The sequence below is a fragment of the Thamnophis elegans genome, chromosome 5 (assembly GCF_009769535.1).
Source record: "Thamnophis elegans isolate rThaEle1 chromosome 5, rThaEle1.pri, whole genome shotgun sequence".
Taxonomy (NCBI): Eukaryota; Metazoa; Chordata; class Lepidosauria; order Squamata; family Colubridae; genus Thamnophis; species Thamnophis elegans.
The window spans coordinates 54,722,638-54,746,793 of record NC_045545.1 but is presented as its reverse complement, the minus strand read 5'-3'; the positions used below and the strand labels follow the sequence as shown (position 1 = coordinate 54,746,793).

At 38.2% G+C, this 24,156-nt stretch overlaps 1 protein-coding gene across 1 annotated transcript in view; it reads left to right on the top strand.

Moving 5' to 3' along the window:
- SLC41A1 (solute carrier family 41 member 1) overlaps window positions 1-24,156 on the top strand; it is a 29,275-nt gene that overhangs the window by 2,198 nt on the left and 2,921 nt on the right. The window contains exons 2-10 of the mRNA XM_032218251.1: window positions 996-2,327; window positions 7,375-7,482; window positions 13,667-13,738; window positions 15,448-15,592; window positions 15,680-15,826; window positions 19,303-19,450; window positions 20,278-20,357; window positions 22,031-22,165; window positions 23,214-23,362. Of these exons, the coding sequence (XP_032074142.1) occupies window positions 1,953-2,327; window positions 7,375-7,482; window positions 13,667-13,738; window positions 15,448-15,592; window positions 15,680-15,826; window positions 19,303-19,450; window positions 20,278-20,357; window positions 22,031-22,165; window positions 23,214-23,362 (1,359 nt within the window). The 5' untranslated portion in view covers window positions 996-1,952. The remainder of the gene's footprint in view (window positions 1-995; window positions 2,328-7,374; window positions 7,483-13,666; window positions 13,739-15,447; window positions 15,593-15,679; window positions 15,827-19,302; window positions 19,451-20,277; window positions 20,358-22,030; window positions 22,166-23,213; window positions 23,363-24,156) is intronic.

The following is a 24,156-nucleotide window of genomic DNA, read 5'->3' as shown; positions in this document are numbered from 1 at the left end:
GTACCTACAACTTCAACAGTATTCATTGGCTGAAGTTACACTAGGTCATTAACAATCAGGGGTGTGTTCCTGCCAGTTCTAACCTCTTCTACAGACGAGGTTCCACAAATCTACTGTGCTATTTAGAACCGGTTCCAGCTCCCTCCTCCTGCCCTTCCGCACCACGCTTGCCCCACCTGCCACTCACTGATTGGCTGGCTCACCAATCGTCCTGTCTGCCTCTAAGAGTCCTATCTAAATCTTAAAGTCTTAAAGCTGTCAAGTATGAACATCCCTGGGTTTTTTTCTAAAGGGGTAAGGGTGCAAGGGTCTTGTAACTTGACAGCTTTAAGACTTGCACACTTCAATGCCAGAGTTCCTGAGCCAACATGACTGGAGGAGGAATTCTGGGAGTTGAAGTCCACAAGTCTTAAAGCTGTCAAGTTTGAACACCCCTGGGGTTTTTTTTCTAAAGAGTTACGGGTGCCAGAGTTTCTGAGCCAACGTTTTGGTTGCTAAGCAGGAGCGTTGTTAAGTGAGTTTCACTACATTTTACAAGTTGGCCACGCCCACCCAGTCATATGACTGCCAAGCCACTCCCACTCAGTCACATGGCTGGCAAGCCATTCCCACAAAGCAGGCCACAGCTACAGAAGAGGTTCTAAAATTTTTTGAAACCCACCACTGCTAACAACAAATACTATAATAGTCTAATCCTCTAAATGAAATACATTTGTGCAATATGCCCTGTGACTGTGATCTATGACTATCTTAAATGACATGTAACATAAAAGAGAGAAGTAGAGGCTGGGCAGATGTGATGTTGACAGCAGAAGCATATGATCCTCTTCCTTTGCAGCTGCTGTTATATTGCCATACGGGTGTATATAGGGTTTTTTGCTTTTTACTAGCATAGGGAAAGTAAAGCTAATACACAGGAAGGAAGAACAAAATGAAACAGTTTTTCTACAGTTGTTGAAAAATACATTGTCTTTTCTGTTTTTTCTATATTTAAGGTGAGACCAGTATGATCCTTGAAGAGTATGAAATACTTTGACATTGCTAACATTGGACAAGCTTGCAGTGTAAGTCTATCCAGGGACTTCATGCTGCTTTAAATAAAAAAATTAATTGCCGTGGCTTGTAAAGTGCAAGATACCCTTTCAGAGAAAAGGGCGGCTCTTCTTACAGGCAAGCAATAACCTAGTTGTCCTACAAGAACATGAACTTGGATTTGGGAGTCGGCAGATGTTAACCAACCTTTCATAATCACCTAGAGTCACATAGCAGCATGTCAGCTCTGACAGAACTAGCATTCTCCATTCTAGAAAAGAGGTAATATAAGAGTTTGATTGTTTCCCTTCAAACGTCTCAATTGTAGAAACTGACTACAAAGCTGAAGTCATATTTTATTCTATTAATCTTGTGTTTTTTTTTTAAAAAAAAGCTTGGATCCAAATTCATTTCATGCTATTTTTAAAGACTATTATACAAAGTGCCTTACTGAAGGATCTCTTTTCTCCACTTTGAAGAGCAGCTGAACTGTTCGTAGCAGTTTCACGGTGAAACAGAACCTGAAATCAGCACACCACTTTGGATTATGTTCTGGAAAATTACAGACCAAAGAAATCAATAATCTGGGTGTTTTATATTGTGCTTTAAGTGTGCTGCATATTCCTTGCTGGAGGTTAAATTACAAGAAAGGTGAACCGGAGTGGATTTGATTGGAAACTATTCTAGTTTCTCTGCTAGCTCTGTGTCTGGCAACTCCAGTTCTGAATTGTGCTTGATGGGGGTTTTTCTTAGAGGTGCCAACCTTTCAATTAAGGACAGAATACTAGAGTTGGGGGACTTGGCTTCTATGTGCCAAAAGCCATATCAGCTTACCCCCCAAACAGAAGTCTGCTGTCCTAACAGTTGTCTTCAGTGCTACATAAAGAAGAACTTTATAATTGTGCAACATAACATCTAAGATGGAACTAAAAGAGGCTCATCATGCCAATGGAGTGGTGCTGCCCATTGTGGCTGGGCCTATTGACTGTCTATCCAGTCCCGACCGAGAACATCTCGTTGAGTCTTCTGATTTTTTAGAACCAGAAGGAGGAGGAGGCATGGAAGTGGTGGTGATTGAATCCCGAGCCAATGCAAAAGGGGTACGTGAAGAGGATGCCCTGTTGGAAAATGGCAGTCAAGCTACTGAAAGTGATGATACTAGTACAGACCGGGGCCCAGAACCAACCTCTCCTCTCAAAGAGACTTCTTTTTCTATTGGTCTACAAGTCCTTTTTCCATTCCTGCTGGCAGGGTTTGGAACTGTAGCTGCTGGGATGGTGCTGGATATTGTACAGGTAAGACTGAACTCTTTCACAAAGTATGGTGTGAGATTCTTATGAGTCTGTAAGTCTACTGCAAGTGACTTAATCCCACTCCTTGTATAAGTTAAATCATAATAGAGTTTGATTCAGGAACTGCAAATATTCTTTCCCCCTTAATTTTTAAGGTGAGATTCTTATTTAAGAATCAATTAAGAAATAACAGCAACATTTTTGACTCCAGAATAACCCATTTTTCAGATGAAGTAACTGAATTTCTATGATTCCAATGTCACTGCCCTCTGAATTACTGGGCAATAAGAATGTGTGGTTGGGTTGGGTCATATTAAAGTTCAGGATTATACCTTGTTTGTTTCCTTTATTCAGGAGTAGATCTTCAGATTTGCAGAATCTTTACTTACGGCTTTTATAAGGAATAATCAATGGCATACTGTCATCAAGTGATCTTCATTTTAAGTGCTATGTCCAAGGAATAACAGTTATTTCTAAGGCAGTTATAACATTTCTTTCTGTTACATCTATTCAACTGAGTTCAGAAAAAAAAGTGCTTTTAGCCAATGATATATCACTTTTAAAATTATCTATTGATATATCACTTTTTTTAATTAGGTAAAGAGATTGCTGTTGTTTGGGCTTTTACCTCAAAATTACAGGTAGTCCTGAACGTACAATCACAACTGAGCCCAAACTTTTTATTGCTGAGTGAGACATTTATTGAGTGAGTTTTGTCCCATTTTACAACTCCCTCCCACACTGATTAGCTGAATCAGTGCAGTTAAGTTAGTAACACGGTTAAGTGAATCTGCCTTTCCCATTGACTTTGCTTGCCAGAAGCTTGGTATCTCTTGGTACTAATCAAATGATTGGTTTGCTAAAGGGGTGTGGTAAAGACCTGAGTTAAGATGGTTATGCATGAACTCTTAATTCTGAAAAATACAGAAAGGAGAATGGTCACTGTTCTATTTTGCATACAGTGAAACATCTCTTGAAGCATATTTGGTTGTCTTAATGGAGATGGGAATCTAGTGTTTTTATCATTTCAATTTGAGCCAGTTTATCAATTTGATGTGGAAATTCCCTGAACAACTACAATATACAAATTATTATTCGATATTTTTTAAAAATTACCTGCAAGTAGCCCACAATCCTACTAGTCAGAGTATATAGTATTTGGTGAGTTGCTTTGATCACCAAAGTATGCTTATTTATAGATAAAATGTTAGAACTTCTTTGGATAAGTTAAAGCTCCAATACTGCTCAAGAACACTAAGCTAATGGATTGTGAGGCACTAAATTTCATTACTGGAAAAGTTCCATCCAGGAAGGTTGTCTGCATTAATACCTACTTACCCTCCCACTGCCTAATTCTGGGAATGGTTACTGAGAAATCTATACTATGGTTTCACAGGTCATGTGCTTTGGGCATATCAGGTTTCAGTGTTATTTGCTATTCAGAAGATCCCCTTTCCCAAGTAAAAATACATAATTCATTATTGGTATTTGCAATGGTCTGTGAAAATACAGGTAACATAACTAAGGGTAGTTGAATTTGTTACTTATTTTAAAGCTTGTTTTGCTGCTGTTACAGGTTTGTGTGCCACGTATAGCAGAGTGTAATGCATGACATTTCCATTACTTACATAATCTTTTTACTTATTTATCTAATTGTCCTGAGACACAAAGCTGAACTAATGTCTAATGATTGTAATTTTCCTCCTATTTTGCTTGTAATGATCACTCATAGGAGGTGAACTATAAATAATGTGTTGCCTGAGGTAGAATAAGTGCAGTTCATATCCTCTTCCTTCCCTTCCTTTCCTTTCCATCCTTTTGAGGTGATTTGAGAAACTTGTCTTGTCTTTGGATGTTGAAATCAGAACAAATTTCCTTTCATGGAACAAATGCAATGTCCTGTGAATGGAAATTGATGAGAGCCAACATGTGATTACAGGAATAGGATGTAATTAATTCAAAAATACAAAATTGCTATTGAGCAAATCTTGTAACAAGTATTAAGGGTTCAGTATGATCCATGTCTTTTTATTTATTTAAGCGTTTCAAGCAGATAAGAGGCCTGTACAGCCTCTTAAACAAGCATGAATATTGATATAGATAGATTTTTATGTGTCAGATAATTTAGATTCCCTTTAAAGGCAAAAGTAGTTGGTGAATGAATTGGCCTTTGTTTATGGTACCTGGAATAGATAATCCATTTTGAGGTTTTATAGTTACAGATTAGAGTAGAAAATTATTTTGCATAATTTTAAACAGATTTCACTTTAGCTAGTTGAAAGTTGCAGAGGGATAAAGGGATTGGTCTAAAATATATGGACTTGTTATTGGAGGGCCATACCTATTTTCCATCTTTTTAAATCTAAGGCAAGTCTTTTCTCTTAATTGTCATTAGAAACAACTGATTATTTAAAAACACAAAATGTGAATTGAACAAATAAATGTAACAATAAATTCTGGCAGTTGAAATTTTCCTCTTTCCTTTCACCAAAGTATTGGTTTTTTTAACTGTAAGACATTGTGATTCTGAATGGATTCAGTAGCACAAAGATGTGCACATAAATGTTGTCAGATGTAATCCTACTGTGGTTTCATGTATGTAGAAACTGAGATATTCAACCAAGAAGTGGTTGTGTTTCATAAGTCTCTGCCAGTCAGCACTAAAAATAATCATTGAGGTAGAAGAACATGTTGGCTGGCCTCAGTCCATGACTTTTAAAAGATTGCACTACAGTGGGTAAAAAAATATATGATTTAATATCCTTTTTCTATGAGTAAAAAGTAACACAAACTTCATAGTTACCTTCCTTTTAATATTTTTAGTTTTAACTGAGAAAACTATGTTTTTGAAGAACAGATCTCTCTGTTGAAAGAAAAGAGTCAGTGATTTCCTGAGAATGTTATTCTCAGCCCCAAATGATTTCTGTATCTTCAGCTGTGAATTGATTAGTTGTTTCTAAGGATAGTTAAGATCTTGTGTTCATATCCTAAATCCTTTGGAATTTCAGGGAAAAGAAATCTTTGTAATCTTTGTAATCTGATAGAATTTAACCAATGATCATATTTTATTGTCCAAGTACAACTGACCTTTGTAGCAGATAGATATTGGGCCATAAATATTGCATTGTAGGAGCCAATCAGGATAATACCAAAAAGTAATAATAAAGTAAAAGTAAAGACATCTCTAACAGCTATACTTTTATATCTACCCCTCTATATCAGTGTGGGTAAAGTAACAACAAAATTTCACTTTGAAAGTACTGATATATCCTGACCTAGTAAGCACTAACTTGAAAAGAAGTTCATGGTGGAAGTCTTATTGCTAAGGTGTTGTGTAAATTCAGCAACTGTAGCTTAATCAACAACCATGATTAAATGAACAGTGGTTTATTGCAATGTGTGAATCTAGCCAGGAAGTTCAGGATAGAGGCAATAGACTACTCCATATAGTTGTTGCCTTCCTCAATAGAATGCTGGATTAGATCCAGCACAGCTCCTCTTGGGGTCTTAACTCAGGCATCCATCCTTACTGGAAAGCTAACTTTGTGTTATTTTGAAGGCTTTATGCCTTCTCTGCGGCCTTTGTGGCTTTTATTTTCTCTTCCCAAAACTTCCTGGCTAGATTCACACATTGCAATAAACCACTGTTCATTTGCCCTTTATATAGAGTGTTCAAGTTTATCCTGGAAGGGACAGGATGTTTACAAGTCTTTGGATGAGTGGAAATGAGTTTATGTCTGTTAGTTACCTCAATTTTTCCTTTGCCCGTATTTGTTTATATAAGTTTTAATTGGAAGGTGGACCCTGTAACTTCTTTATGGGAAGAAAGGCAAGACATAAGGAAAATAATGCAGAATGTGGGGGGAAATATCTTCTTATTGCTGTTCCTGATCTAGAGTTCTGAACTACCATATTTGACTTCTACCTACATCAGCTAAATATCAAAAACTGCAATTTTATCCGTGTTTACATGCTCAACTCTGATCAATGAATTTTACTCCCAGGACCTTGAAGACCAGATTGTAGCTTTAATCACTTTGAATTCTGTAATTACACCTTGACTGCCAAAAAGCAGGCATTATGTGAACAATTTTGTCTTATTTGGAATTCATGAGACATTGGCAGCAAGATGTTATTCTGTGACATTTTAATCTTCTACCAAGAACTGAACTCATGGACCTTTGAACTTTAGATGTTTATATAGATTATATTAATTTTAGGAGCTCTTGGGGATTTGTAGGAAATAATATATCAAATCTGTTAGAATGGTATATATCAGTGTTGGCTAACCTTTTTGGCACCGAGTGCAAAACAGAAGCACACACACACACACACGGTGGGGGAGTGCCGAAAAGCGGAAGAGCAATTCCCTGGCACAGACATGCAAGAGTACCAGAAATCAGAAGAGCAGTTCCTCAGTGTGCCTGGGAGCGCTGAGAAGCTGTGCTTCCAATTTCCAGCATGCGCGCCGGTCACCTGGTCTTCTGGTTTCTGGCGCAGATGTGCGCATGAAGACCAGCTGGCCAGTGTGCATGCGCGCACCAGAAATCGGAAGCTCAGTTTCCCAGTGTGTGCATGCATGCCAGGAAGTTGCTTTTCAAGTTTCCAGCACTCCCGTGCAGAACCCGGAAGAGTAATAGGCGACGACTGGCGTACCTGGAGAGATGGTTCTGTGTGCCACTTCCGGCACATGTGCCATAGGTTTGCCATCAGGGATATATATACTCTACCTTCACTTAAGTTCTCAGAGTAGAGAGATACAGATGTATCATGAGGACGACATCAGCTCCATTCCAACTGTACCGGTTGGAACGGGATTTGAAACCCACCACTGCCCTATATCAACATAAAAATAACTTATTCTATTGTCCAAGCATAGCCAAATATCTTCTGTTCTAAGTAACAGTACATCAATCACAAGACATGTTCTTTTTCTGATAGCCAGTCTCTTGGTAAGTGTTGAAAAATCTTAGAAATTTTAATGATATATTTGAAAAATAGGCCTTTGCTGAACAATCTGTTATCAGAACCTGATGCCTTGGTTTTACAGCACTGGGACGTCTTCAAGTATGTGACTGAAGTATTTATCCTGGTTCCAGCTCTCTTGGGGCTGAAAGGGAATTTGGAGATGACATTAGCTTCTCGCCTTTCTACTGCTGTGAGTATTTTGATAATTTGTCAAGAGAGTTTTTCTTTAAAAAAATAGTGTAAGCTCACATTTTGCTAATTTTCATCCTTTCTTATTTTCTTTCTTTACTTTTGTGCTTGGCGTCAAGTTCCAAGATCACTGGTTGTATGACTACCTCTTCTGAGATATGACGACTGATTTGATATTTTTTTTAATTTTCCAAACTTCTTAACTGCCATTATTTCAGCATACGAAAGCAGATTCTACTTAAATCTCAACACTGTGCGCGAGCTCCCCAAAACCCGATTTTGGGCCTAGAAGGCCTCCTGCACCAACCAAACGGGGCACAGAGCGCATGCCGTCCCGTTCCACGTTTTGGGCCTAGAAGACCTCCTGCACCAACCTGGAAGCCAAAAGGGGTTTGGGGTGCTGCACAATGCCCCAAAATGCAATGCGAGAGCCCCGTGCATGTGCCCTGCGCATACGCCTCATGCATGCGCGGGAGAGACCTGAAGAGCAGCTGGCCGGCAGGAGGCATGTGTGCATGTGCGGTGGAGCTGGGCTGGGGCGATGGCTGATGTGCCTGCAGAGAGGGCTCTGCATTCCACCTGTGGCCCACATGCCATAAGTTCACCATCATGGCCTTAGCCTACTCAATTCTATGAGGTTGAATAATTCAGAGTAAATATTCCCCTACTGACCTTTAAGATCCAAATGAAAACAAAGTTACAAAGAGAGAAATGTTGTAATAACCTATTGCTTGAGAATGATGAGTGATTCCAAGGTGATGAGCCAGATGATTAGGTCTTGGAAGTATCTCTTTATGTTGAAAATTGCGTTACTTGAAGAAGGGTGGGATTCTAATAAAAATATTCTCAACTATGGATATTTGTTTTTTCTATAACAGCTAAAGCAGGAGTCTATCTTTTTAAGGATGAACGGCTGACATATAAAAGCAATTTAGGAATCATGAGAGAAATGTAAAGTTAGTGGTGTATGGCACAAACTGCAAGATTGCAAATAACCTCAAAAGGAATGGTTTTGGGCAGCCAAAACAGAAATCTAAGTTTCAAAGTTAGAAGTGGGATATTTTGTTGTTGTTGTTTTAAAGTTAAGGTGGGGATGGTGCAGGAAAGATCTATAAGACACTGGAGCAGTTAAAAATTTCTTAATCAAATCCAATTTTTTTTTGCCATTTTTCTCCCTCACTCCCATTTCCTGTATTCAGCAAATATCAGGTGTAATTATATCTTTGCCAGGTTAGTCTACTTCAACCCTTTAGAAAACCTGTGAATGAAACTGGCACGCCCAATATTAAGTAGCAGTAATAGTAAGCTTTAGTACAATAATTGGCCAATTCAAAAACAAATAAATTCTGAGACAATAAAAAGCATAATGAAACTTAATAATTGTAATACTGATATAATCAAAGTATGGTGTAGCTATAAACTTAGATAGATTCAGTGAAAGCTGATTAGATAGGGAATCATTAGCTGAAATTGCACTTGTTCAATAGTGATCTAGCAAAATATTGGTTACTGCTTCAGGAATTCTTTCATCACAGGGACAAAATCTTAGTTCAAATGGAATACCAATCAGTAATGAACACCAATGCTGAAGGGCAATCAATCAATACAACTGGCCTATTAGAGTTCTGAAAATATGCTATAAGAGAACTGTAGTGTAATAACATAGTGTAATAACATTTGGTTTTCAATGGCTTTTCAATTCACAGTTCCTCAGACTGTTGGGGAGCTGGACCAGCTGGTTGGGCATGGCTAGGTGGGACTGGGTCAGTGGTGGGTTTCAAAAATTGTTCAAACCTACTCTATGGGTGTGGCCTCCTTTGTGGAAGTGGCTTGCCGCCCATGTGACCGGGTGGGAGTGGCTTGCCGCCCATTGACCGGATATGAAGATGCCGACGACACTTGTCACAACCACCTTAAATTACCTCACACACAGCACTGGCATGCATAAGAATATGATGTAAACTTGTTTTTTAAAAGGCATCTTTGGTTTGCATTAAAACAACTTCAACACACGCAATGTTCTGATTGTACCACAAACGCAGTAGTCATCCTTACCTTTCACAGAGGCACTGAGTTTTATAAATATGAGCATGATAGTGTAAACTAATCATATCCAAGGACCAGTGGTGGGTTTCAAAAAATTTTGGAATCTCTTCTGTAGGTGTGGCCTGCTTTCCGGGTTCACTGGTGGAACCTCTTCTAACCGGTTCGGTAGATTTGACGAACCAGTTCTACCGAATAGGTGCTAACTGGTAGGAACCCACCTCTGGACTGGGTAGGTGTGTCCAATTTAGCAGTACAAACAATAGACACAAACTTTAATTTGTTTTGCTCCTGGGAATGGAAAGCAATTAGTGAAAGGATGTGGCTGCCTTGAGGTGTGCATGAGGGACTTGTGTGTGTGTGTGTGTGTGTGTGTGTCTGTCCCTCTCTCTATCTGGAGGCCGGGGCCTCCAGTACCACTCTGCCGTCCAAAAACAGGCCTGTTTTTGGCTCCAGAAGGTGGGTGAGGGCGGTGAGTAGGTGGGGCAATATGGGTGGGGCAGCTTCATGGTCCTGCACAGGCCGGATTAATGGCTTCAATGGGCCGTATCCAGCCCGTAGGCTGTAGTTTGAGGGCCCCTGGCTTAGGTCATAATTTTACTAAGCTGGGTTTTGTTAAGTAAGCCATGCCACAGGGCATCATATATGTTAACTGAAAACTGTTATAGTTTAGTAAGCTGTATGACCCTGGCCTGTGAATTGTTTGCCTATTTATAATGTATGATCCCAATTAGCAGATTAATTTACACTGATTTTGAGATGCATCCTCAATTTGTACTCATGGTTTGAACGCTGCATAAATCTATGAACGGTCGTTCTAGATATGTGAAAACAGGTTCATATTTTTGACAGATTGTCTGATTTTGGGAAAGTATGATGTGAGTATGGAGCCATTGTGGTTGATAAAGTAGGGCTTATCACTTAATATTACATATGAATATTGTCAAAGATGGCTTATTCCACTGCCTAAAGTTAAAAGTAAACACAGCTTAGTACAATACATACGAACCTATATATGTAATCCTGGTTATTATAGTGCATAAAATATTTCCCAACATTGAAGACTCCTTCATGATATTGCTACCTTCTGCAATTGTTTCTTTGGAAGTTACTAGATACCCATTATGGGGAGGGCTTGCCCTGTACAAATGTTATAACCTTAAACCTACTATAGAACTCACCAGTTGTTTCTTATTTGACCTTGCCTTGAGAACGGTTTCCTTCCTCAGTCCTTGGAGCTGTGCTTCTATGGAACATGAGTCACAGTTTGATCACTGAAGCTCTTGCTGTTTTCCAGCAAAGCTGAAAGATGCTGGCAACAAGAGGAGCTTGGCTGGGAAACAAATAAGCTTTTTATTCTCTCTCATCCTCTTCTTGTTGCTTTGCCTCTGCCATAGGGGTGAGGGGAAAGCATGTGCTATTTATTACTGCATTAATGTGTTGTATGAGGGAATTCCCCATACAGAGACCTGAATGCTTCCTCAACATTGACGTCTGTGCAAGAAGAATGACTTCCAGTTTACCAGTTACACTGAAACTGTATCACGTGGGATTTAAAGGTGTTTAAGTTTAAGTTTAAGTTTTATTTTATTTATATGCCGCCCTATTCCCAAAAAGGGACTCAGGGCGGCGAACAACTTAAACGGGAAAGGGAAACATACAAGTACAGAATAGACATTTAAAATGACCAACAACCACACCTGTCGAGAGGGGAAGGGAGCTCATCAACCCCAGGCCTGCCGACACAGCCAGGTTTTAACGGCTTTTCGGAAAGCAGGGAGAGAGGTGAGGGTCCGAATCTCCGCGGGGGGGTTCGTTCCAAAGGGCCGGAGCTGCAACAGAAAAGGCCCTCCCCCGGGTCGTAGCCAGATGGCATTGGCTAGTAGATGGAACCCGGAGGAGGCCGACCCTGTGCGATCTAATGGGTCTTTGGGAGGTAATTGGCAGCAGGCGGTCTCTCAAGTACCCAGGTCCAATACCATGAAGGGCTTTATAAGTGATAACTAGCACCTTGAAGCGTATCCGGAGACCGATTGGAAGCCAGTACAGCTCGCGGAGGATAGGTGTAACGTGGGTGTATTGAGGTACACCCACAATCGCTCGCGCAGCCGCATTCTGGACCAGTTGAAGTCTCCGAATGCTCTTCAAGGGCTGCCCCATGTAGAGCGCATTGCAGTAGTCCAGTCTTGAGGTCACGAGGGCGTGTTGCTCTTATTCACAATAAGGTTTTGTGAGTTTGAGCAAGCAGTAAGTTATGACTTCAGAGAGTATCCCCTTTCCCTTGAAAGGACTTAAATATATGCATGTTGAAATTATGTGAACTCTCCTAATCAAAGCCTTCCAAGGGAGACTCAACAGTCATAGGAAGTATTTTGGAGCGGCTTTTAAAAATCAGTTTGCTTGATCTTTATGCTGTATGCAAAAGAAGCTTAGAATTCCTTCCAATTCCTTCCAGTTCTCATTTGATGTGCATTAACACTACCAAAATAATTGTCTTATGTTACTTATGAAAGGAAAACACATTCATCCTATACAGGAGATTAAATGTTTGTTTTTGCCAGTAGCCAAGTTATGTGGATCACTAACCTAATTGCAAGAGAACAAGGAATCCCTGAGCCAAATTCAACAGTAGAACTAAATACAATTTTGTAAGCTGAATGACTTGTGTCCTATCTTTCTCTTTGGACCTTGCCAGATTTGGGACTGCCAGCAGCTTTATGTGTCTTTTTTTCTGAAGCAGTTCTGTTTCCCGTGATGTTTTCCTTTCTGTTTGTACTGGTGAAACATGAAAGAAGCATAAATGAGACAAAGAGCCAGTTTGCCTAGTAGACGGGCAAACATAAATGTGAAAAGGGGAATTATAGAAAAGTCTGGTAATCATTCTTTAGTCACTAATTTAACATTGTCCCATTGCCACGAGTAAGTGCTGTTCCTGTCCTGATGATCTTCATACATTCATATTACATTTTGATTTAAGATTATGTACTTAAGCCATTATATTTTATCATGGCTTGTTATGAATTATACATGGCCATAGTGAGTTCACCCAGGCTGAGCCAATAACAAGCTGTTATGTCTGAATATTACATTTTAACCATGCCCAATGTAGAATGGATGTGATTCATGATTCATGGCTGCTTTAATGGTTTTGTCTACTTATCCATTTATATCTAGCCCATATTCCATTAAAAGCAATAACACAACTGGATTTCACAGATTGAAATACTGGGAGATTAGGTTGATGGCTCTAGAGATAGAGCACTTATGGAACCCATGATTTTGAATAAAAATAGCCATAATGATAACAGTAATTAACCTGTATTTGAGATACACATGCACATATTTTGTGCATATATTCATACAATGTATATTTGGACTTGGGGAAAAAGAGAAATCTTTGAATATAAATACACTAATTCAGATGATCTTAAAAGATTAATATGTAACTGAAAGCAAGAATTTTCTTTTTGAGTTGATGGACAAACAGCTGGGAAAAAAGTTATGGAACTTTATGCTATAATAATCATGCTGCAGTTATCCTGTGTAAAAACAAAGATGGAAAGATTCAGTATTACCCATAATGGAGGAATTGTTGGTGAAGTTGATGAAACTTGCAGAGATGTTTAAATTCCTTGATTAGAAAAAAAGTAATATTTTTATTGTTGACTGGAAATACCTTATACACATCTTGCATAAAATTGAGAAAAATGAACATATGATTTATGATTTTTGATGATTAGAGAAAAAATAATTATAGAAAAGAGTTCTGTTTATAACCATAGAGAAAGAGATAATTTTCTGTTTGTACTTATAATTGCTGTAAAGAACATTGGAAACTACTTCTATTTCTTTTCTATTTTTCTTCTTTTTGCACTGTTTTTCCCCTTTCTTTTTTATTTTGTATTAAATTTATTAGTTGTTAATCTCTTTTTAAAAATATTTAATAAAATCTATATTAAAAAGGAAAATGATGAACAAGACACTGGCTGAAGCAGTAAATCTAGAGTTGTAATGATGAGTCTATCTTCCTGTTCATAATACTTCTGTGGTTATCATACCGAATAAATTTTAAATAATCCAGGAAGCATCATTTCATCTATTTATTTTTAATCTTTCTCTTTCTCTCTGTCTCTTTTTTGTAGGCTAACATAGGACAAATGGATACACCAAAAGAGCTCTGGAAGATGATAATAGGGAACATGGCTCTGATACAGGTGAATTTTGGACAAACTGACACTATTTCTTGAAAGGAGACAGGGAAAAAACCTAGTAGGGGAGGGGAAATCCCAGTTTTCTATTATTGGGCAATTTCTGGATACATCTGTCTTATAGCCATATGATCAAAGAATATTAAGCAGTCTTTTGGCAGTCACTACTGCCACAACCTAGAAAAAGTTTCTGTTAAAGTGTAATAGAAGATCGTTCTGAGTCCTTTCCTGTGACTCAGCAAAAGAATCATGATTTATCAGTGATGTCAGGAACCTGAGGAAGTACCGGTTTGAAGCAGTAGAGAGGCTTCCTTACTTAGGACACCCAATAATTTCTATCATCTGTCACCACAATTAGAATGACATTTACTAGTCTCTGAAATGATTCCATGTAAGTGAGAATACAGTTTGCTCTTCACGAGGCTGGCAACTGCAACTGGAACTGTTATTTCAGTAGAGTAACAACTATCTTTCAGGACTAGCACTGACTGCCAGTAGATGATAATCAGGTGCAGTTCAAATAATTTGGACCTTTCTTACGTTGGGAACCATTTTTATAAGTAGAATTTCTCTGTCTTAAGCAGTTTGCCTCCTGGGACTCCAAGGATGACCTTTGCAATAGAATGGCTTGACTGCCAGAATCAGATTGAGCCTCATCCTGTTTTCCTCTAGAAGATCAGTGAAAACAGTTCTCTTCCATGGATGAGTTTAACTGGATACCAGGATACTGTATACAGATAGTCCTTGACTTATGGCCACAATTGAGCCCAAAATTTATGTTTCCAAGTGTGAAAATTGTTAAGTGAGGTTTGAGCAACCTTGACTTTCTGAGAAGGAATGTTATTTTATGATTTTTCTTACCACATTTGTTAAATGAGTCACTGCAGTTGTTAAGTTAGTAACATGGTTGTTAAGCAAATTCTGCTTTCCCGTTGAATTTGCTTATCAGAAGGTTGCAAAAGATGATCATATGACCCTGATACACTGCAACCATCATAAATATGAACCAGTTATTAAGCATCCAAATGCAAATCACGTGACCATGGAGATGCTGCAATGGTCATAAGTGTGAAAAATGGTCATAAGTCACTTTCTTCGGTGCCATTGGAACTTGAAATGGTCATTAAATGAACTGTTGTAAGTGTCAGGGTTCCAAATAGCATCCTCTGTGAAATAATATGTCAAGGCAAGAAGTTCCCCCAAACATCAATTTATTAGAAGAGCCATGTTGGCACATCTGGGAAAACCCAAATCTGAAAGCTGCCAGGTTTTCCCCACCCAACTGAAAGTTCAAGACCCTGCCTCAATGCCAACAAGTGCATCAAATGGTCCAATTAGTTACTGCAGTTGATGAAGATTTCTCCCATCCACATCCATCCAGGTGCAGGGATAAAGCAACCTTGACTTTCTGAGAAGGAATGTTGTTATGGCTACACATCTCCCAAGCTCCATACAATCCCCCCTCCCAGTTTCTCATAGTAACTATGTTTGAATATGTGGCAGGCTTGAGGCCCTATCCCCGATGGCTTCCAAGCCTAACAGTAAGTCGAAGACTACCTGTATTGTTTTCTATATTTTATTATTAATGGTTGTTATGACTTATCTATGTGAGCTACCTAATATGTGATTAATCAAGCAGCATATTTTTTAATCAATAAACAATTTTTCCAATCAATAAACATTTCCCTGCAAATAAACATGGCTGCATTTTCTAGGTTCAAGCAACAGTTGTTGGTTTTCTGGCTTCAATTGCTGCAGTGATATTTGGCTGGATCCCAGATGGACACTTCAGCATTGACCATGCTATTCTCCTTTGTGCCAGTAGTGTGGCCACTGCCTTCATTGCCTCTCTTGTACTGGGTAAGAAACAAAAGCTTCCATGAGAAAGAGATTTCATCTGCAGTTCATTGTGTAGTAACACTAACATCTCCTTTCTGTGGGCTCTAGGCATGATCATGATTGGCGTAATCATTGGTTCCAGAAAGATGGGTATCAATCCTGACAATGTGGCTACGCCTATTGCTGCCAGTCTTGGTGACCTTATTACTCTGGCTCTGCTTTCTGGGATAAGCTGGGGCCTCTATATAGAACTGGGTAAGATTGTGAAGACTACATTGTTCAGTGGGAAACACCGTATGTGCCAAAATTTTATAGTATTTAAATGTTTGTTCCCATTGATCTAGTTTTAAGCTCTAATTGTATCATTGTAATACTTTCATGTTGTCCTTTTTATTAATACAGAGAAGGTACAGACTACATTACCAGTCTTAGTTACACATGTGTCACATGCAGTATTCCCAGCTAACAATAAGAAGTAAACCAGTCAATCTTGGCATTTTGCGGCCAATATGCCAATTAAGATGCAGAGTATTACAAGCATTGAAAGTATAAGAAAGGGTTGCATGGTGAATAAAAGAGGCAAGAGATGAGAAAAATGCATATAAGAAAATGATTGCCAAAAAAAAGGATAGATGGGATACATTGTATGATGTGTCTTTTTAAAAAGCTAGTTGCAAAGAAAGTAATAAAAAAGAGTAAGGAAGAGCTATGAATAAAAGAGGCAGAGAAAATGCAGAGTAATTTTGAGGAAAATAAAGAATTGTGTTGGAAGTGGGTAAAAAATTGAAAAGAGTCTAGCAAAGGGATTGGTATGAAAAATGTAATGAAATGATTAAAGTGAAGTAAGGGAATGATGAAAGAAGAATTTCATAGATCTGTATGGAAGAAAGTATTATGTTGGAGTTGTAATTGAAATGAACGCTGTAAATGCTAGTGTTCAGGGAAAAATGTGAAAACAGTGAACAATGTGAAGATTGCAGGTATAAATGGGACTACTAGAGAATGCTAAAAATAAATACTTTCTTATAGAGTGGCTGTATAATTTGAGTAGCAGGAAATACACATGTGCATCTATGTCTGATAGGAAGAATGTTAGCATTGTTCATATAAATATCTTGGTCTTCCTATGTTCTGCTTTGGTATTTTTGTGACTTGAATTTGGATAGAGTAATAATTTTTAAAGGTATTAATAAAATACCAAATAATGTACCAGATTATCTGATGGTGAAGAACTTTGAATTTTTCCATCATGGAATATATAATAATTTTTAAAAAATGTTTTGCTCCACTGGAAAGATACTACCATTCCATACTTAAAATATAAAACATGCTTTCCCTCTCTTTCTTTGAATTTACTCTATCAATTATCACTCCATGTGGTCAAGGTTCAATTAGAGTTAAAAACTCTTCAAACTCTGTTATCCTGTTATTCAACCAATTTCGTTGTATACATAATGTTAAATGACAATAAAGGCTATACTATACTATAACCTGGTAGCTTTTATGTTTGCATAGAGATGTATATGGTTTTTTTTTTACATATGGCCTGAATATTGTGGCAGTTTTTCTGTCATTTCTTTTTGTATAATATGGCAAAATGTTTCCCAGGGAAAGGGAAAACAGCAAGAGCTTTACAGTGGATTATCTTGTTAAGTGAACCTAGAAAAATATTTGGCAAAATTCTGATTGAAATAAGAGGAAAAAGCTGGCTGTGAAGAAACTTCAGAAAGTACATTGTGGTTTTATGCTAAGCAGGGGGTGTTCATACCAGATTTTGCTCTTTAGAAAGTCCACTGAGAAACATACGATAGAAGGGGAAAAAAGACTCATTGTTTCTTTAAATAGATATGTCTATTCTTCTAAATAGATAAATATATAAAGCAGTGTTTGTGGTAATATTAGAACCACATTGGCTGGGTGCGTGAATTTATGGAAATATCTCTATCCAGATGATATAGCTACATATAATTTTCTGTCGTTCCAGTACATGTCATGAAATATATACCAGTATGTTGAATGCAGTAGAAATGGGATACTTCAAAAGTGTGTGTGTGATAAAACAAAAAGAAGGTCAGGAATGAATGGATGCTGAATGAATAAGTAAAAGGAAATATGAAAGACATTTGTTGAATTGGTTCAGTCATTTAGAGAGAATGTATGTGTATTCAAATCATGAAACAAATATATGAAAGAATGAATACATTGAGTGGAAGAAGACTGAGAAAGTTATAATTAGATGGAACTGATGAATGGAATTGATTAGATCTTCAAAAAATGAGAGGTGACAAATTTAAACCTAAGGTAAGGAAGTGGCACATGCATATTTAATTAATTTATTTATAAAATAGGTTTTTATCTTGCCTTTATTACAACAAATATACATACTCCTTTCTCCTATTTCAACAATCCTGTGAGGTGGGTTGGGCTGAAAAAGAGTGACTGGCCCAAAGGCATTCAGTCAGCTTTCATTCCTTTCATTTCTCATTAGAACTCACAGTCTCCTGGTTTCTAGGCCAGCACTTTAACCACTACACCAAACCAGCACATAGTAGAAACAAGTATAATTTTCAAAGATGGAAAGATATGAACAGGGTGAACATATTGATGTAAATCTATTTAATTTATTTTTCTTATCTCATGCCTTCCTTATTTGTTTTTTACTCCTTGGACATGATGTTGCTTGCCCTTAAAGGGAATAGGGTAATGCACATATTACAAGTAATATCAGTCTTAATAATGGAGATTTATTACAAATGTGGGTATTTGTTTCTGGGTATGTAGAACAATTGACTCTTTGTCTCTTCTGGAATTCTTCTCATTGAGCAATTGGTACCGTAGTAATGATCTTAGACAGGAGGATTAGTCCAACTGAAGCAAATGTTCTCTGCCTGCCTGCCTCTCACTTCTGAGATCTTCCCTAATGGAAAGAGAAAAGGAACTATCTGATCGCATTATTTGCAGATCAAGGGGCAATCTTAGCATTGCATTACCAGTCTACCCACCTTTCTGTAGAAATGGGGATGTGCTGAGGCACAACAATACTTGCCTATAAATCAGCATCTTCAGAGCATCCACAGCAAGTTCAGGAGTGAAATGTTTCATCATACTTTCTGAAACAGGTTTTGGGAATCAAATCTGAAATTTTGCATAGCTACCATACAGTAGTATATAGTAAAAATTACAAAATTTGGTGTAGCAGACTAGAAGCTGGGAGACTGTGAGTTCTAGTCCCACCTTAGGTGATCTTGGGCCAAGCATTGTCTCAGCCCCAGGAAACTAGCAATGGCAAACCACTTCTGAAGGAAAACTGCATAGACTTGTCCAAGCAGTTACAAAGAGACCATGCTGACTTGAAGGGACAAAAAAAAAATCTCCCAGCAACCCATAAAGTGGAAACTTATCTGTGCAAATTGCAAAATAGGTGCCATTTCTGCAATTTCAGCTAAAATAGCAATTACACTATATAAGTATCTTGTTTACATATACTGTAGGGACAGTATTTGAAGTTCTAAGATATAGGTGTGGGATATATATTTAGGGATCTGTGTTCATTAAAACAAATTGTAGATAGTTTGTGTATTGACCTTAAACTCTTCTGTTTGTGGCTAAAAAGGAATGATTGTCTTCTTTAGGTAAAATATGATAAATATTTCACTTGCCACTTTATTATCCTGCTGTATCTGCTGTTCACTGGTTGTTCACTCAAATCCCTTTTTCTTCTTTCTATCTAGAAGACAAGCCTTATGTGAATCCCTTGGTGTGTGCTTTTTTTGTTGCACTGCTACCTCTCTGGATCATCATTGCTAAGCGGAATCCAGCAACCCAGGAGGTACTATATTCTGGCTGGGAACCAGTCATCATTGCCATGGCAATTAGCAGGTATGAATAGCAATAGCACTTAGACTCATATACCGCTTCATAGTGCTTTACAGCCCTCTTCAAGCGGTTTACAGAGTCAGCATATTTCCCCCAACAATCTGGGTTCTCATTTTACCAACCTCGGAAGGATGGAATGCTTAGTGAACCTTGAGCTGGTGAGGATTGAACTTTTGGCAGTGAGCTGAATTAGCCTGCAATACTTCATTCTAACCACTGTGCCACCACAGCTCATGAAGACTGCAAGGGTACCCTCCTCTCTTCATGAGAGTGTATCCTGGGCTCAGTGAGCTGAAAAGGCAAAACAGATGTTTGCATTTTTTTGATTCAACATATTCGCATCCATTTGAAGGCTGAAGTGTGTGAAAAAGCCCACTTAGTTATATAATTATTATTTCATTTCCATACTTAACCTAGCTAAGTATTAGTATTGTATACTATATCACCCATGACCCCTTGGGTCATCATTTCAGAGATATTTTCTTAACCAGATTCCTCAATGCCTTCAACAATGGCAGACCTAGTTACTTTAAAAATTATTAAAAATTCAGGGAGATATTCAGATAGGCATTGTGTTTCCCTGAAAATAAAGCCCTATCTTATATATTTTTTTGCCACCAAAAATGGCACCAGGTCTTATTTTCAGGGGGGAATGTCACCCACTGACTCACCTCACTTGCGCGCATGGCCCCAGCCTTCTTTTTGCTGTCAGAAGCAATATTTTCCAGGCATCACAAAAAATAAGAAACACATTTTTGAGGCTGTAGCAGAATTATTTTATGCAGTTGGCTATTATATCTTCCAATTTTTTTCAATGTTTCTTTTTTCAGTGTTGGAGGATTGATATTGGATAAAACAGTGTCAGATCCAAATTTTGCAGGAATGGCAGTCTTTACTCCTGTTATAAATGGTGAGCTGTTCTTCATTTTAAGCAACCAACTTCAATATATTTAACACTTAGTGAGAGAGAGTGGGATATTAAAAAATACAACTTTAGGAACTTCTTTAACTTTCTTGAGTCAATGACACATGATGGTTAGGATACTGAACTACAGTGGGAAGCTTTAGAATCAAATCCATGTTTAGCTGTATGTTATTAGGTAATGGGCAGACATGATGTCTAATCCCAACCTACCCTACAGGGTTATTGTGAGGGATAGGAGGGTATATTTATTTATTTATGTTTAATATTTATAACTCATCCCTATCCTAAAGGATTCTGGCGATATATAATGTCAAAGAAAAACATGATGATAAATACAAATGAATATCAGAAGCAGAAATTGACCATATACAAAAAAGCAAAGATAAAATTCAAGATAGACACTATCAATTAGGATCAAAAGCATTTTGGAATAAAGGAGTTTTAACTTGTTGTTAAAGAGGTTACCATGTTAACTAAAAGTATACGTGGGCAGGATAATTTAATATAGCTTCCTGATTAATTAGCTTAATGCAGCAGTTTGATATTTGTGAATAGCCTGTACTAAAATGTTAGTACTGGAAGTCCTTGGTTTATGCTGCCAACTGGAACTGGAATTGCCATCACTAAGCTATGCTCTCATTAAAAGTGACATCACATGACACCACTTGCTGATAGCAATCCTAGTTGCCATTGCTGAGAGAAAATCACATGGGTCATTAAACAAGGACCTCCAATTACTGACTTTTGATTTTTTGCCAGCTTTCTCATTGAGTTTGCTTATGGGAAGCCAGCAGGGAACATCAGAAATCATAATCATGTGAATGTGGCTTGCTGTGATATGATTATGAGCCAAGTACCAAGCGCCTAGATCACAATCACGTGTTCATGAGGATGCATGAGTGCTGGAACTCTGAGGGCCAGTCAGAGGATTGGTAGAATTGTACTTGTTCAGTACAGTCATAAGTTTGAACAGTCACTGAAATAGTGGCTGTTAAATGAGGAGCCCTTTACCTCGTAAATTCTATCAATATCTTCTAAAATGAATTAAAGGGGAGTTTTCTCCTCCTTCCAATGTCTTGTATCATAGCAGGCATTGCAATTTATGTATAAAATGATTTGGTCAATGCCACCTTAACTGATTTTTATGTCCTTAGAAACATTAAAGTGCCAGTCTGAAGGTCAGTGAGGTAGTTTAGGTGATCCTTGTGTTTTAAACAGATCCTTAGTAGAAGTGTGATCTATTTAGGGAGAAATTGGTTATTGGCAGACTCAAAAAGTTAAATAAGAGGAAATGAATACTAATACAACCTTACAGAAATCTCCAACTCTCTTTCTATGGGTCTGTTTGTATTCTCTTCATGTGAATGGCATAATAGTTGTAAAACATGCCCCTTCTTCAGTTACATTATTATGTTGAAACTCTCAACCATGAATTCTGTCCACCACTGATAAGGTATTGCACTTCACAGTGTTGGAACCACAGTAGAAATTGGATGTACCTCCTATAAGATAATGTAGATCTTCCCATAAGAAATGATGGGGATCAGCTTCAGATTGTCTGCTATACACAAATATGGAAGGAAATTCTCGATGCGTTGATACTGAGGAATCACTGGCACCAATACAATTGATCGTATTTTGCCTCTGTTTTCTTACAGGTGTTGGTGGCAATCTGGTAGCTGTCCAGGCTAGCCGCATATCCACTTATCTCCATATGAGTGGGGTGCCTGGAGAGAATTCAGGGATAGCCCCCCGCAAGTGTCCAAGTCCCTGTAGCACCTTCTTCAGTTCAGGTAGGTAAACATGCTTTGTTTGAATACTTCCCTTTGAATCGGAGGGAGGGAGGAAGGTAGTTTATGTCATAGCTAGATTAAAGCCTTTGAGACATGTAGTTGCTAATGTTGCCATGCAAGAAATGAAGATAGAATTACAGTGCAAACATGGAAAGTAAGAAACATGGACATGGGAAAGCTCAACTCAGTGAAAGATGAAATGAATCAATAACACCACTGGCATATTAGGCATTAGCAAATTGAGATGGATTGGAATTGAGCCCTTGAGCCAAAAGATCACACTGATCTTTGTATAAGACATGAAAAACAATAAAGGAACAACGTTGCTTTTATAGTTGGGAGGGACATAGCAAGAACATACTTGGCTACAATAGAATGCAATGTCTTAAACCCAATTGAGTAAACGTAATTTAAATCCAATTGATTAAGATTAAGTGCTATAGGCAACCAGTATACTTAGGAATGAAGAAGGAAGACTTGATGTTGTGGAATGTGTCTATGAAAGAGGTGGTGACGGGATGGACTATGCTAACACAGCAGTTCCCAGAAAGGAGGGAGCACATTCCAAGGCGTGGGGGGCGAGGGGGAGAGAGATAAGAGACAGCAAAATCCAGAGCTAGATCATGGAAAAAGATTTACGACAGCCATTCCCTAGAATCTCCCAGAGTATATCCATTAGTTTATTGATAGTATAAGTTTAGTTTGTCAAGAGTATACCTATATGGAGTAAGCAAATAAAGAACTTAAATTTGCCTGAATTGTTTTTCATTGTTCTTGGGCTACCTTGGTGCCCATTTTGGGAGGCATAATATCCAGTTCTTACAGAAAGATTTGGATAACAGCTGCATAGGTCTTAGTTGCAGAGTTCAATGGAATACAAATTACAGTGGTAGGATATTCTTTATAGTATACAGTTCTGACAAATAGTCCCAGCAACGAATGTACATTTTCCAATTTATAGTTAAAACAGAGGCTGGCATAACAACATAGAGACATTTCCTTTCATAAGTAGCATATGTCAATATAACACTATCCATCTTGTCAGCAGATGTGAATTCCCGGTCTGCTCGGGTGCTTTTCCTTCTGGTTGTGCCAGGCCATTTGGTTTTCCTTTACACCATCAGCTCCATGCAGGGAGGCCACACTACCCTCACTCTGATATTTATAGTTTTCTACATGACCGCAGCACTTCTCCAGGTAAGAGTTGTCATCAGTTGCCTGGCTTATCTTGTCAAAAGGGATAAAGACAAGACAAGATATAATGAAAAGTGTCTTTTACCACATGCGTGGGCAACTCTTTTGACTCAGGAACCAGATTTTCTCCCCCTGTTGTGTCCGTGAGGCCAAATGTTTTTGACATATTTTTACACCCATGGGGGAAGGGGGATTTTAATGGTTCTACACACTTTGGGAGACATGGATAACCCGAAGGGCAATGCTGTTTTTCAGAAAATGATACCTATCCCTTTTCTTGGGTGCATGATAGCATCCTGTCAGTAGACTCTTTTTTTTTTTAGTCTATCATGGATTTCAAGGATTGTTTCAGATTTCACTGTTACGTTCTGTAGCGACATAGTTTGTATTGCAGCCATTACACTGCAGTGTAAAAAAGAGAATCAGTGCAGTAGTATAATTATAGTGTTGAACTAGGACTGAGAAGAACCAGATTCAAGTCCATGTTCAGCCGTGAAACTCACTGAATCTTTGGATTAGATGATGTTCTTCAGCAACTGCGTATGTTTTCCTTGGGTACTCTTAAGGGAAGAAGCACTGTTTGCAACATCTTAAGCTCTTAAGAGGCAAAATTTACACCTTAACTAAAATAAATACGGAAATAAAATAGAAGAACTTGCTTGGAATAAGTTAAGATAATTTGTAATGCATATGAGAGCCAGTTTGGTCTAGTGGTTGAGGCACCAGGCTAGAAAGTGGGAGACTATGATTCAAGTCCTGCTTTAGCCATGAAAGCCAGCTGGGTGATTTTGGGGCCA